The sequence below is a fragment of the Condylura cristata genome, unplaced genomic scaffold (genome assembly GCF_000260355.1).
Source record: "Condylura cristata isolate star-nosed mole 26May11 unplaced genomic scaffold, ConCri1.0 scaffold00017, whole genome shotgun sequence".
Lineage (NCBI taxonomy): Eukaryota > Metazoa > Chordata > Mammalia > Eulipotyphla > Talpidae > Condylura > Condylura cristata.
In genome coordinates, this window is record NW_004567118.1 from 14195725 (window position 1) to 14212053 (window position 16329).

General features: G+C 39.7%; 1 protein-coding gene across 1 annotated transcript in view; it reads left to right on the forward strand.

Moving 5' to 3' along the window:
- Positions 1-16329, forward strand: part of MED13 (mediator complex subunit 13) — a 202943-nt gene that overhangs the window by 97973 nt on the left and 88641 nt on the right. Inside the window, exon 3 of the mRNA XM_012726063.1 lies at positions 16248-16321. Within this exon, the coding sequence (XP_012581517.1) occupies positions 16248-16321 (74 nt within the window). The remainder of the gene's footprint in view (positions 1-16247; positions 16322-16329) is intronic.

Here is a 16329-nt window from a genome sequence, read left to right on the forward strand (position 1 = left end):
AAAAAAAATGTAAGTGTTCTTGTTTTGCCACTGTCTCCTGTGGCCCTGGAAGGAGAGGTGGTGGTGGTGATAACTGTGGCCTAGAGTGGAATTTTGGTCTCTTGGCCTAATATTATTTAATTGGACTCCAAACCAACCATCCAACCATAACCTTTAAAATTATTGATAGTAGTCATGCTTTGAATATTTGTTACTGTTAATAAACCACTCTAAAATTTAGTGGTTTAAAAGAGCAGTCTTTTTTCCCACTCATAATTGTGTGGGTTGGCTGGCTGGTGCTCTTCTGGTTGGTTCTGCTGGTTGAGTCTCTCATGGCTGTGGTCAGATGGCAGTGAAGACTAAATGCCCAGGGTGACTTCAGTGAGTGTTAGGATGTCTGTGAGGTCAGACTCACTGGGATACTGGTAAGGCAGAACCTCTCTCTCGCTGTGTGATTCCAGGTATCTCCCTCTCCATGTGGACTCATCAAGTGGCAACTCAGGGATCCTAAAAACATAAAAATGGAAATTTCCAAACATTGTTAGGTAAGGAACAGCTATAGTCATGTCTGCCATCTTTTGTTCCTTAAAACAAGGTATAGGCCCTGTCCTGATTCAACAATAAGGACTGCATAAGGGTGTAAGTGCCATGAGGGCTGGTTGATTGAAGACCACCAGTGTAGCTGGCTTGCATAAAAACTATTAATATCAAATCTAATTTATGCTCTCTAAAGTGCTACTAAATGTAGATTTTTTTTCTATCTGTGATATGGTGGCCATAAAGCATTATATGGAAGCTTTGGGGTCTGAATGTATAGTGCTAGTTGTGTATCTCAACATAGCCAGTCACTATCTATTCTATGTGGATTAATTTACAGTCATGCAAGTACAGTCTTCATAGAGCTGGGTGGACAATTAAGTGAAATCATTTATGTAAATTATCTAGTACAACACATCAGGAAGTACTCAGTAATGGTAATTGTTACTATTTTATTATTTCCAAGATTCCCAGGTATTGTGCTTGCCTTAGTAAAAATGTTATTATGAGATGACTTTGAGAAGTCACATTTTGCCACAGCACCTGGGTGATTAATACCCAAGAAAGTAGGTAGAGTTGTTAACTAGAGATAATGGGGACAGTATCAGCCCTCCACATACAAGATGAAAGAGATCAACGAGTATAGTTGCAGGAAATATCAGAAAAACAACTAGAACAAGAAAAAATAGAAATAGTCTGAAGTTAGTTAAGTAGGAAAAAAAAATCTAGAGGTGAGCTAATCAGAACAAAAGGTAGAATCATTTTTTTCTTAGTCAGCAACAGTCCCCTAAAAGGTGACAGAGCTGAACAGAGGCATTAGCTGAAGAGGGGAGAATGAGACAAGAAGTTGCCAGTTTCCAAGTTGCAGGGAAGCACAGCCAGGTACCAAGCTGACTGACAGACAAGTGGAACCTGCATTCCCTTGGAGCAGTATGTGCCTTCCAACCAAACTCGTCATGGATGATTCATACAGAAGAGGACAAAGGAAAAAACCAAAACACTACTCAGATGGTAATAAATAACCTCTGCCCAGAACAAAACCCTAAACTGATCAAAACAGCTTTGGTCACAGCATGGTTAGAGTGGTAACATTTAATTAGTTTGTAAGTCACTGTATGTAAAACTTCCTTTTTTACTTTGTATGTAAAACCGCATGATTTAAGCTAGTTTTCCCTTAGATTTACTAGGAGGGAAAAGTGGCGATCTGTTTGAGAACAAACCTCAGGGAAGTATAAAGCGTTTTGCAGACTTTTATGTGCTCTACAAATGTGAAATGTTTTTATTTTTAAGGGAAGCAGATTCAAATGTTGCGCAGAGAGATGTGTGTTAGATCTTGGTGACTGAGGTGAGCATCTAACACTGAAGACAGCAGAGTTGTAAAAACCACAGAGACAGGGGTAGATACCACTGCTAATTGTTAATCTTGAGAATTCTCCACCCTGATGTAAACCCTCACTTCTGTACTACCTCCCAGCAGCTTTGTGAGAGACCATGTTTGTAAACTGAAATTTTAAGGAAAGAGTAAATGAGCGCATTTAACTATTGTATTAAATTATAAACAAATATCTACATGTAGAGAGTTCCTGTTGAAAAGAAGAGCTGGAAGGAAAACACAGATAATCATCTCTTTTTTTCTTGTTTCTTTTGTGTCAGAGAAAGAAGATTTCTTCACAGAAGGGGAGCAAAATTTATGGGCAAATTCTTTAGTAGCAAGCTAAAAAGGAGGGTAATCATAGGAATTATTCCTGAAGTTGATTTTGTCATAAAGACAGGACAATTTGTAAGGGTTTTTAGTGATAAATTAGCCTAAAGCTACAAATTCATAGCCAAGTATCAGAAAAGATGTTTGATTTTTGTCTGTAGCATTCCATATAATTTTCACTTATTCTTTCATTCAGCAAGTATTTATCAAGAATTTATATATATGGTAATGCTTATCCTCATGAAATTATATTCTGGAGGGTGAGACAGCCAATAAAATAAAGAAAAAATAAATAAACAGGTAATGATAAATTCTATGAAGAAAATTAAACTGGGAAAGGGGCAGAAAGTGATTATGCAGGCACATTATCTTTATTTCCTGTACACTTATCACAGTAAGGATCTATAAATGCCATATAAATAAATAAATGAATAAATGACTGCCTCCCACCCAAGTTCAAATCCTCACTACCTCATGCCTCATTTATTGTCAATCATCCTTTAATGAGTCGCTGTCTTCATTCTTTCCTGTTTTTCAGGTATAGTGCATAGTGAGGCCTATTGTAAAGTGAAACTTTTTTTTTTAAGATTTTTTTTATTTATGCATACAAGAACTGGGGCATAGGCCAGAGTTGCAGGGAGGGGTGAGAATATTTACCAGAGACAGAAAAGGGAGCAGAACAAACAAAGTGACTGAAATAACACTGCTGAGGGGAGCAGCAGGCAAATCAAGAGAGGTCAGCCACACTATGTGGGTCACCCCCCAGCCAGGGATTGAACTCATGCTGCAGGGCTGCACTAGCTTTATAATGCTATGCTTTAACCCACTGAGCCACCAGGGAGGGCCATGATACTCACTTTCTACTCCAAAACTTACAGTGACTTTTTATTAACTTTTTCACTTTTAGCAAAGTTGAATCGCACAATTCATTTATCTGGCACTGAATCTTATTATTAATATTACTCCTTTCTTCTTGCTAGAGATACATTTTTTCAAATATTATTATGAATCTAAACAACTTTACTAGAAAGGAGGTAATCGACACTAAGCTATGTTTGTGTAGCTCCAAATCTTTGAACTGTGTAACCACTAAACTTTAGCACTGAGAATGGCTGTCTTCATTTCATGGATAAGGAAACTAAGAGCGAGTAGGTGAGTGGCTCAGCTGTCAATATTCAGCCAAGTAAATGCTTTGCCACTCACTAGAACTCAGTTCTTGGTCTCTGTGTCCTTTCCATTGCACTGGCTATACTTTTGTTTTTACACAGGTTAGTGAGATTATATGTGCTGTTTTTTGGTTTCTTTACTGTTTACATTGCTTTTCCATGGATATAAGCCACATTTTTTGGTAGCTATAGTCTATGATTCTTTACGAACCATCATTTTTAGTTGCACAAAGAAAACAAGCCAATGCTAGTACTTTGTGTTTACTGTTTTAAATATTAAAATAATAAGACTGTCTGCAACTGCTTTTTAAAATAGATCAAAAACTAGTATTTTATTAATCTAGTTTACTGTTATATCCTTTTCTAAAATTGAACCTGCTCATTTTTGGTGTGTTCACCAAGAATTATTTTAGGTTATAAATAATATTTGAGTATATATAGTATTATAAATTAAGGTATAAGTATATAAAAAGTATGAAATAGTTTTGCATTAAAACTGTTTTCAAATCATTTACTACTGATGCCAAGTATAAACATCATTATATTCCTGATTATTCTTTGTAAGTCATTTTTTTGAACATGGCTATTCTGCATTTGAATACAGAAAAAAAATTGGAAAGTATTATCCTTCTCCACTTCCATCTGGAAAATAGAGGTAAAGGGTCTTTCATAGGTATGAACTCCAAAATTCATTCTATACTTCCCCAAATGTCCCAAGATCTATGGCATTTTATTTCCCAAACTCTTGGGAAAATTAAACTAAGAATAGTGATCGAATGATCATTTTGTAATGTTGTGGTATCTCATTTTCCTTGAAAGTAATTACTATAAGAAAAAGCAGACTTTAAAATTGTAGTTTATATTTAGCTTGAATACTAAATGAACTATTTTGCAAACAAAGAAAACTTAAAAGGGTGGAGCATGCCCTTTTATCATCAACTGAGGTTTTTTATCATTGTTATTTTTATAGTTTCTTCATCTCAACCTTTGAAGATTAGTAATCATGTATGCTACATAAAACTAGGAATAGATAGGAACTGAATACTGGAAAGTAACTTCTCCTGAGTGGCATTGCTTGCCCAAATTACTAACCATAACTACCATTCATTAAGCCCATAATGTGAGCACTGTAACTGCATTATATCATCTCATCCTCACTGCAATTTGGTGTTACCACCCCTATTTTACAGATTAGTAAACAGAAGTTAGGCAGTTTGCCCAAGGTCACATAGCCAGCAGAGTCAGGATAAAACTCTTTAACTTCAGAGCTTACACTTTTCATATACTATACTACCTCTGTTTGGCAAATCACTGAAATAATGTGTAGTACTTTACCTTTGGAATAATGTCACAGAGAGGATTTGTATAAAGATAGAGTGCACAAGTGATTAAGAATATAAATCCTTTTATGAATTGAAATGTAACATCTATTCTGGCCACATGCTTTTAGTAACTAAAGGTTTTGATTGAATGCAGCTTGGGCTTTTCAAAGAATAAGGTTACAGATTTCTTATAGTTTAAAAAAATTTTTTTAAAGAAGTCTTATTAAAAAAATTGGATGTTGGGTATTGTCACACAACTGGCTCAGAAAAAAAGATGGTTTTTGATTTTATGCATTGGAATGCTCAATGCTGTATTTTCAGCCTTTGGATCAATATTTATTCTTGAGAGAGTCTTGACTTGTTTAATTTTTGCAACAGGAAATCCCATATATATTTTAAAAGAAATTAGGAAGACTAGCTGAACTTGCACTGAAAAATTCTTTAAAATCTGACCATATATGATGTCTTCAGAATGGCATACTTGATTTGGTTACCCAAGGTGTATCTATTTTGGAAGTAATTTTGTGGAGGGAAAGGATACTAACAAAGGCATCTAAAAAGACAGATAATATGATGTGGCAGCCAGCCTCCAAGATAAACTAGAATGATCCTTACATCTTAACAGTCCACTCCTCCATAGAAAGAGTCCTGATTTGTGTGACAGACAGATTACTGCAGAAGTGACAGTGCAAGACATCTGAGATGAGATAATAAAAGACTTGGCTACTTTTTGCCTAAAATCCCTTGCTTTGGAGAAAGCCAGCCACCACAGAAGCAAGTACCTGAAGATAGACCCATGGGAAGAAAGACAATGTCTGCTGATGACAACTGGCACCAACTTGCCATTTGTCTGAGTGAGCAATCGTGGAAACTCTAGGCTAGTTTTTGTGGGTAATTGTTTTGCAGAAATAGGTGAATTATATACTTATTACCATTTAAATATTGCTTTTCATAAATGATGTCTATTCTTCTCCTAACTACTAGCTCATTTTCTTCAGAGATAATACTTCCATCTTCTTTTGTTATTACTAATCATTTTCAAAAGATTCTTTGGGTTACAGATATTTTGGTGGCAGGAATAGTATTACAACATCTACCTGAGAACGTGTGAACCAATACCTCCAAATCATATATAGTGGTGCAGACCAATGTTACCTCAACAACAACAAGAAAGTCAAAAATTTTGCCCTTCCATCTTTTAAATTCTCTGACAATACTGCATTTTAAGAGTGGTATGTTGAAGAAATTTCTCCCCTCCCCCAACCCCCACCGCCATGGCAGTGGCCTCCTTTTCTTTTTTTTCCCCCATATTCTTCTGCCCTCTAAACATGGGGCACATAAAATTTGGACCAATATTCTTCACCCCTATTGAACCAAGTATAAAGACAGTAGAAAGAGACAAGAATACAAGGTAATTCTCTTTTCTCTATTTTGCTAATTCTACTAGGTAACTCTGCATATAAAAGCAGTTTAGTTTAACAATTCCAACTTTTCTCCTAACGGGAGACAGCCTTCAATGACTTCCCAAACTTTATAGGATCAATTCAAACACCTTACCTTATATGATTCAGTGTCTACCTTCTTTTTACCCATATTTAAAAGAAATTATTTATTTATGCAGGGGGTGAGAAGACCCACCAGAGACAGAGTGGGGAGCAGAAGAGCCAGTTTGACTGAAATATACTGCTGATGGGAGCAATGGGTGAGACAAGAGAAGTCTGCCACACCATGTGGGCCACCTCCTTGCCTGGGAATCGAACCCATATTGCAGTGGCTGTTGTTAACCTCACAGTTCTATACTTCAATTCCTTGCACCACCAGGGAAGGCCTTTTGTTTTTTAAACCATATTTTCTACCTCTTTCCTTCTTCCATTCATTATTTTAGTCAAAGTGATCTATGTTCTAATTTATGGTTTTTGCATTCTAGCTACTAGGTACATGGGAAAACAAAACAAGACAAAAAACAGGGTCTGTGATCAAAAGAATTTGGGAAATGCTGTATGTTGTAGAGTCCTCTGAGATTTACAGTGCATACCAGCATATTACGAAGTCCTGGAGGAAAGAAATCAATTCAACTCAAACAAAACTTTGTTCAACACAACAAGACATAGTTGACCATTATGAATTAGGACCCAGGAAAACAAACAAACAAAAAACCCAAACATTTATGCCAGGAGTTCAGCACAGGGAATTGAATATGAGAAACTAATGTAAAAGTCTTGGAGGAATTCAAAGAGTAAATAATGAGAATGGTAGGACTACTAAGAGATAAGCAATATGGAGATAATACACCTGAAGCCAGCGGGACTGAGGGAGGAGGTGATCTTGCCCAGATGAGTTAATAATATTTTGGCAGCTTCTCCAACCCCAGGTAAGCCCTCAGATTACTTCAGTCCTGGCTGACAGCTTAACTACAACTTCATGAGAAACTCTGAGCCAGAATCACCTAAGACAGGTCCCAGATTCTTTATCTTCATAAACTGTGAGACAGTAAATATTTACTACTGCTAGGTTTCCATGTAACTTGTTATACAGAAATAGACAGCTAACATAGATGTTGCTACCTGGAATCTGGATTCTGCTGCGATAAAATCCTAAAATGAAAGTGACTTTGAAACCAGGCAGTAGGCTTTGGAGAGAATATTATTTAAGTCTAGAATACCTTCTATGACTGTAGGTGAAGGGTTTTAAAAATGTGAAATAATGTTACTGGAAACTAGAGGAAAGGAAATCCTTATTATATCCTTATTATGTAGAGGCAGAAATTTCAGCAACACTGTTGCCAGCAGTTTCTAAAAGATAGAAAATTTCTAATGAACTGTATGATCTAGCAAGAGAGATTTCCAAGAAAAGGTTTCTTCTTGATGCTTACAGTAAAGTCAGAGGAAGAGGTAACTTAAAGGGAAAACTGTTAAGCAAAAAGGAGATAAATTTTTCTGGTTTTGAAAATTTTCTGCCTTTCCAAAATGCAAATAATGCTAAAATTAAAATATAGCTTCCAAATAAAGATCAAATCCAGGACCCTGCCAGTAAAAGAATCCAAAGATGAAGTCAAGGGTGTAAAATCTATTGTTGAAATTCTCAGAAAGATTTAAGGTTGTACATCTGAGCACCATTTGGCCAGACAGAAGGTCCTCCAAAGAGATTAAAAGTATGAGTCACAGAGGCCCTCCCTGGTGGCACAGCGGGTTAAAGCACAGCACTGGGAAGCTAAAGCCACTTCAGCATGAGTTTGATCCCCACCCCGGAGGTGGTGTGGCAGATCTCTCCTGACCCTACCACTGCTCCCCTCAGCAGTGTACTTCGTCAGTTGGCCTGTTCTACTCCCCACTCTGTCTCTGGTGAATCCTCTCACCACCCCTGCACCTCTGGCCTGTATGCCAGTTCTGTATGCACACAAATAAATAGATCTTAAAAAAAAAGTATGAATCACACATTGTCTCTCAATAAAAGGATAAAACATTTAGGAAGCTTGAGGGCATTGTCCCTCAGCCTTCTCACCAGAAAATCAAGGTAGAAAAGAGAAGGTCAAGGTAGAACAGAGATTACTAGAAAAAGATTTGTTTAAATATGATTTTCATCTAGTGGAGTAGAACCTAACAAGATTCACAGAAACATTGCCACCTTAGAGCAAAAGTCTTTGGAAACTCAAAGTTCTACCGGCAAGCAGCTGGTTGAGAAAACTCTTCACTTGTAAACATGAGCCATCTTTCATGAAAAAGGAGATGAATTGGGCCCTCCCTGGTGGTGCAGCGGGTTAGGACTCAGCGCTGCAAGCAAGCCGCAGCCACTTCAGTGCGAGTTCAATCCCAGCCCTGAGGGACTGGCGTGGCAGACCTCTCCTGACCTGCCCGCTGCTCCCCTCAGCATTGTACTTCCTCGATCTGTCTGTTCTGCTCCCCACTCTGTCTCTGGTGAAGCGTCTCACCACCCTCTGCACTTCTGGCTTTAACCCCAGTTCTATAAGAATAAATAAGTAAATAAAAAAAAAAAAAAGAAGATAAATCAGAAGCCCCAATTAGGACCCCAGAATATGGAGCTGAGAACAAGGGAAAATTATCTCCAGGCTTTGAGACTGGTCCAAGGAACTTTCAACATTTTCTTATCTAGATTTCAGAATTACAGTGCACTGGTATCACTCCTTTGCATCTGCGTTTTCCCTCTTTTTGAACAGTAATATCTATAGCAGTTAGCTAGTTACTCCTGTCCTATCTGTGTTGCAAGGGGCAGATGAATTCTTTCTTTAGCCTCACAGGTAGAAAGGGACTGTACTCAAGGAGTTAAACTTTTTTTTTTTAATTTTTAAAAAAAGATTTATTTATTTGTGCATACAGAACTAGGGTATGGTCAGAGGCTCAGGGGCGGTGAGAGGCTTCACCAGAGACAGAGCGGGGAGCAGAACAGGCCGAGTAAGTACACTGCTGAGGGGAGCAGCGGGCAGGTCAAGAGAGGTCTGCCACGCCATGTGGTCACCTCTGGGGCAGGCGAGGATTGAACTCATGTGGAAGTGGCTTTAGCTTCTCAGTGCTGCACTTTAACCTGCTGCGCCACCAGGGAGGGCCCTCAAGAAGTTAAACTTAAGGAATTAGACCCAAAGAACCTCAGTCCTATTTGGATCTGATTTAGGTGTTGTAATTCTAGACTTCAAACTAATGCTGTAATTAGACTTTTTGTGGTTTTGGGAAGAAGTGAGTGTATTTTACACCTAGGAAGGACATGACTCATTGGGAACCAAAGGATGAACTGTGGTAGTTAGCTTTAAGGTAACCTTCAATTACCCTTGTCTGGTAATAGCTCTCCCTCCCTCCCCCGCCCCACATACACATATACACTGTGTTAGTTAGTCTGTGCACCATCACCATATAGCAGATGTGATGGTATGTTACTTCTGAGATGAGATTATTTAAAAGACGGCAGATTTAATTTTGATAACTCTATCTCCCTTTTGGAGAAGCAAGCTGCCATGATGTGTGCAGTTCTAAGTACAAGGCCACCTGGCAGAATAATGAAGCCTCTGGCCAGTGGCCAGTCGGGAACTGTGTCTGGCCAACAGCCACATGAATGAACTTGGAATTGACTTCTTCAGTCTTGTTCTAGCCTTAAGATGATCACAGTCCCAGAGACCAGACCCTGAGCCAGAATCACTCAACTAAGTCACTCCCAGGTTACTAAAGCTCAGGAACTGTGAGATAATAAATGTTTGTTGTCTTAATCTGTGAAGTTTCAAGGTAACATGTTACACAGCTGTAGATAATAAACAACAGTCCACGAACTAGAATTGCCCAGCAGAAACTGGGACCATAGGGAGAGGGACAGTTGTCTATCCGCAAGTTGAAGCCACAAAAAGATGCAGCCACTAGAGAAGACACATCTGATACCTCATCTATCACTGCTGTCTCCACTGGCCAAACCAAATCACAAGTAATTGGTAAGGCAGTCTGGGGAATGTCACGTGTCATTGAGAAACAGAAATGAATCTGAGAATAACTAGGTAGGGTACAATCAAGAACCCTTTTAACAATGAATTCCCAGTCACATTTTCTAGAAACTTATCCTCAAATTCCAGCTTGGAAAATAGTGCTCCAACCTACTTTTCCAAAAGTCTCTAAAAGTTCAGATTGTACACATCAACATTATCTGCTTTAAATGGATAATACTGTAGTTTTTCTCCACTAACCTTATCTTCCTTGGAACCTGGAGTAGCTCCATTTTCTTTGAATTCTGTAGTATTTGACCTACACTTGTTTTAGGGATTTTTCAAATACAATTTATAGTTCTTTAGTACATGTCTTGCCTGAGAATTAATAAACCTCTCAGGGGTCAAATTTATTTCTGACGCACTTTTGCATATTGCTCCATCATCATAGCACCTAGAACAGAACCTTGGTCACAGCAGATGAATGGAAGAATGAATGAGTGTCAAAGTCAGTTATACAAATGGTTTAAAACTCTGGTACCGGGCCCTCCCTGATGGCGCAGCGGGTTAAAGCACCACACTAAGAAGCTTAAGCAACTTCCTTCCGCTTGAGTTTGATTCCTGCCTGCCCCAGAGGTGACCACATGGCGCGGCAGACCTCTCCTGACCCGCCCGCTGCTCCCCTCAGCAGTGTACTTCGACCATCTGCCTGTTGTTCTCCCCACGCTGTCTCTGGTGAATCCTTTCACCCTCTGCATCTCTGGCCTGTACCCCAGTTCTGTATGAATAAATAAATAAATCTTTAAAAAAAAAAAAAACTCTGGTACCATTGTCTGTAACTATTATATTCCTTTTATTCTCTTGGTAGGGCCAAGAAAGGCTACTAATCTTCCTATCTTCTTGACATCATATTTTCTGAATTCCTTTGAACATTTTCTTGAGAGAAGAGGACAATAAAATTGTTTATTTTCCTGATTTATGTCTGGGCAGGAATAATCATTTAAGGAATAATCATTTAAGTCCCGACTTAAACTTTTTAAAAAAGATTTAGTTTACTTATGTATACAAGAGCTGGGTGTAGGCCAGACGCAGAGGCGGGGGTGTGTGAGAGAATTCACCAGAGACAGAGTGGGGAGTAGAACAGGAAAAATGCACTGAAATACACTGCTGAGGGGAACAGCAGGCAGGTCAGGAGAGGTCTGTCATGCTATGTGGGTCACCTCCCTGGCCAGGGATTGAACTTACGCTGTAATGGTTGCAGATAACTTCATAGTACTGCGCTTCAACCCCTTGTGCCACCAGGGAGGGCCCTGCCTGAAACATTTTATCAGGATATTTTAGAGAACTGCATTTGTCTCCTCTTTAAACTCTGGCCCTTCTGACAAAAGTCTTCTGCTCAGTAAGAAAAGGAAAATTCAGCATTTTGGAAAAGTGACTTTCTCTACTTTCCCATCTTCCCTACTGATGCCTAGACAGAGGGAATAAATGCAAAACTGAAAGGATGTTTTTAGAAAAAGTCCTCTTAATTAGTTCAGGACTCTTTACTTCCTGACTGGATTGCCAGAATGCCCCCAACAAATCTCTTGGCATCTTAGTTCTGAAAACAAGCTTTAGCTCAGCACTCTCCTATTTAGATTTTACAGTGGTTATTCATTCCTTTCTGGATAAAATTCAAGCTCTTCTTGATTTGGACTTCGGGTTACTTCTTCAAATCATTTCCTTCCAGCCCTCTCCTTCCTTCTGTCACTACCATCCTCTCTTACCTGCATCTTCTAATTCAACCCAACTCACCCTTCAAGGTTTTGTTTTCATTGTCCCTCCAGGAAGGTTCTCTGAATCTTCTTCAATAGATTAGGTTCCCTTAGGGTTCTTTAGAGAGCTCTATGTTCTTGGGCAAGTTGCTCTGTAAATTTCAGAATCCTAATCTAGAATGTTGCAATATTATAGTATTTTCTATGGAAGCTTGTGGCAAGGATAATAGATAATTAATGCAAAGTGTACAGTGCCTGGCATATAGATTGTATTATCTATTAGGTGTAAATTACTTAATCCAATCTTCATTATGTTTGAGGAAACAGATTAGGAGAGGTCAATGATTGGTTAAGTACAGTAAAGATAGGAGAAAGGGATGTCAGATATGTTTGTAAAGGTTTTCAAACCTAATTTCAAAGTGAGCTAATTGGCGGTGGGGAGGGGGGGTGGAGGATTGACTTACAATTTAATGGTTAAAATGAAGCATATATCAAGAAACAAATTTGAGGTTGATAGTAGATACTACAAACTATGAAAAATGGCAAGTCAGGGCAACTTTCATAACAATCCCAGGTACTTGACACTTAGAACTGAAATATCTTCCTAGTTGTAATCAACTTGTTGATTACTTTATTTCTATATTCAAATAGTGTCTCATTAAATAAAATGGCTTGTAACTCATCAGCCCTTCCCCGTATCGATTTGAGTACAGCATTAAACCATTAACATGACCTTAAGAAAATCAATATTGTCCTCAGGCTCAAGACCACTCATTCTACTACTTAATTGGTCCTTAGCTTTCAGCTTTTGATTCTACTCTTGTACTATCCAACACAGTAGCTACTAGCTGTACATGACTTTGGGGCACTTAAAATGTGGCCATTTTGCCTTGAAATATACTAGTAAGTGACAAAACACAGATTTTGAAGTTTTGATAGCAAACCAAACTATCTCAATATTTTTATATTGACTACATATGAAATACTATTTCTGTTATATTGAGATGAATATATAGCTACAATTAATTCCACCTATTTCTTTTTGTATGTTTTAATGTGGCTACTAAAACATGCTTATTTATTTAACTCTCTGTGTTTTTGTTGGCTGTGGTGCTCTCTTTCAGAGTCAGGTGGGGAGCATTAGTCCTAAGGTCAGTCATTGCCCTTTCCTGGACTTTCTCTGTCTTGAGGGATATAACTCTATCATCCTTTCAGAAGACCAGGAGCCACTGTGATCCCATGCTTGAATGAAAGCCTGGGGGAATTAAAGAAAAGTTTTAAATGTAGTCACTGAGTACATCCACATTTCAGAGTTTAAGAAAGTAAGCAAACTAGTGTAGCTAAAATTCACCTTAATGTGTCTGATTGGTTTTCCTCTTTCTGGAATTATCTTTTAATTGTCACAACAACTTCAACTACTAGGTGCTATTAAGCGTGTGTCTGCATTTAAAGTGAGTAAATAAGGAGCTAGGAAGTATGCTTGGAATTTTGACCCCTGTTGGTAACTTCTCCAAATGCCACAGGTAGCAGGATTATGAGTTCCTTGTATAGCCAGGAACATCATTTCCTCCTATCCTCTTCCTTTTTCCTTCCTTCCCCTACTCCCTCCTTTTCCCCTTCGACATTTTTTTCCTCTGGGGTTTCCTCCACTCTTACATCCTATTTCTCCTCTCTTTTTGAGGAGATTGACTCAAGTAAAAGGCGAATAAAATGTTTCAGGCAGATTCTACCTGCCTCTAGAATCCTAGCTTAGGAAAATGAACTGTGAGACTTCTAAAGTGGCTACATTTTTGGCTATAAATAAGAGGCAGGAGGCATTTTACAATGGCAAAATTCATGGCAACAAAGTTCTGAGGATTCTTTCAGGATAAGAGAAATGACTGGAAGAATTCTTACCTTTTTGGGTCCAGGATTGCTGTCTCCTACTGCTGGGACTCAGAAAGGATGTGAACCTTAGTTGATTTGAGATTCTGGATTGAATTAGTCCTGGTTGTATAATTGACTTTGATATGTGGCCTTTGGATTTGAATTAGGTTTAATAAGATTTAACTGCTTCAAAAGGCTTTATAAGAATTCATTTTATCCTTCAAATCTAATTTCAAATGTTACTTACTTGAAGACATTGTCTCTGATTTTGTTGCTCCTCTTTTGCTCTAATATGACATAGCTGATACATACCTTATTCAAGCAGTTATCTACATTGTATTTTATCTTATTCTGTGCTTTCAGGAACAATGAGGGACAGGCAGGTATCTTATTCATATTTGTATCCCAGGCCTAACAGACCAGAACACATTAGCGGAGCATGCAGGAGCTCCATAGTTATCTTTACAAATCTATTGAAAACTATCATTTAGCAAGCACCATGGCAAGAACTATACCCACGTTAGGAGAAAAGTACTTTTCTTATCCCCATTTTACAATAAGAAAACTGAGTGTAAGAGAAATTAATTAGATTGAAAACCAACTTTACTTGAGAGTAGTAGTGGTAACTAGTAAGTGGCAGAATTTTTCCTGCAGGCTTTTTGCTTCACAATCTTGGCTTTCTGTTTTAGATTTAAAAAATTTATTGTTTCATGCATACAGAACTAGGGTACATGCCGGAGGTGCAGGGGCCATGAGAGAATTCACCAGAGACAGAGTTGGGAGCAAAACAGGCAGATCTACTGAAATACAGTGCTAAGGGGAGCAGCTGGCAAGACAGGAGAGGTCTGCTGTGCCATGTGGCTCAGCTCTGAGCCGGGGATAGAAATCACACTGCAGCTCACACAGAAGCTTGCCATGGCCAGTTTCTTTGCAGTAATGCACTCCAATCCGCTGTGCCACCAGGGAGGGCCCACATCTGGGTTCTTAACTATCACAGATGAACAAATGTATGGATGAAATCCATGGCTGAAAAAGTGATGTAGAAGAATCCACTATTTATTTTACAGAGGCAAAATGTAGGGTTGAGTGCATCTACATATGGTAAATACTAACTCACTTACGTATCTAATTTCTGAATCATCTTATCTCATGTCCGCCCTTCCTCCCTCACCACCCGCTTTTTTTTTTCTCCTTCCCCCTTCACTCTAAAACTCTAAGGGAAAATATTTGAACTCATTTTTGTTTTCTTAACCATTTATTCACTTGCAAATTTATAATACCAAACACCTACTGTGTGCTAGGCACCCTTTTTAGCCACAAGAAATACAGCGATAAACAAAAACAAATTTCCTGGTTCCCAGGAGGTTACACTCCATGGGCACTTTACATACGCTGGTTCCCTTACTCCTCACAATACCCAAATGAGGTAATGATGACCACAATAATAGATAACTCTTAATGCTTATCTTTGCGGGCACTGTGCTGCTTGCTTTATTTGTATTAACTTCATTGTAACAGCAACCCTACTAGGTACCGGGTATATTTTCCACATTTCACAGTTGAAGAAATGGAGACACTAAGATGTAAATCACTCGCTCAGGGTTCGAACCCCAAAGCAGTGAAGCTCTTTTTCTCAGGTTATTAACCACATAGTTATTTGTTTCATTTGTTTCTTAAAGTCACAACTTTTAAGTGACTGGTCAGATCATCTGACGGCCAAGTCCCAAGAGTTCGCGTTGCACCTCCGCGGCATCGTGGAATAATGATGGCTTAGAATATCTGCGACACTTTCTTTTCCAAAGAAGTCAAACTGATTTCCTTGAAATTCTCAGATTTGTGATGTGAACCCACCGGCTGGCCGAGTAAACTGTCCTGACTAGGAGAATGATAGGGACAGGCCCGGGGTCACTTTTCACTGGCCAGGGCACCCAGCAGATGGCGCTCGCTCAGTAGCCACCAGCTGGCAGCCCTGTCCCCGGGGCTCTCCACCTCCGCTGAAAGCTTCCCGGCTCTCCCTCACTCCCTTCCCTCTCCCCCTCCCCACGGAGCCCGGTCCACGTGACCTCCAGGCGGCCAATGGGCGAGCAGAGAGGGCGAGCTGGTCCCTGTGGCCGCCATTAAAGCGAAGGGAAAACCCGTGAATTCGGATTAAAGGGGGAAAAACACCGCCCGCTGGGCCCACAAAATGGGGGAGACTACGGCGTCCGGGCGGTGAGGCCGCCGGAGAGCAGACTTTAGGCCGCTCGGCCCGGAGACGACACGAAGACACAGCCAGAGAATGGTCTGAGCCCGCAGACACCGCCGCCACCTCCGCCTCTGAGGAGACTCCGGGCTTAAGGACACCGCGGCTGCCGGGCAGGGGGGCCTGAGCTGCTCTCCCGGTTCCCGTCCTTCCCGCCCCTCTGCGGGCGCCACCCCGCTCGGGAGAACCCTCCAGGGCCTGGACTCTACCGCCTCGGACTCGATTTTAATTATTTATTGTGTAATTTGTTATTTTTCTTGTGGAAGGGGCTCACATCCCCTCTGTCCACGGAGAGGGACGCGCGTCCGCGGACTCCGCGGCGGCCGCAGTCCGGCCCGCGGTGCGAGC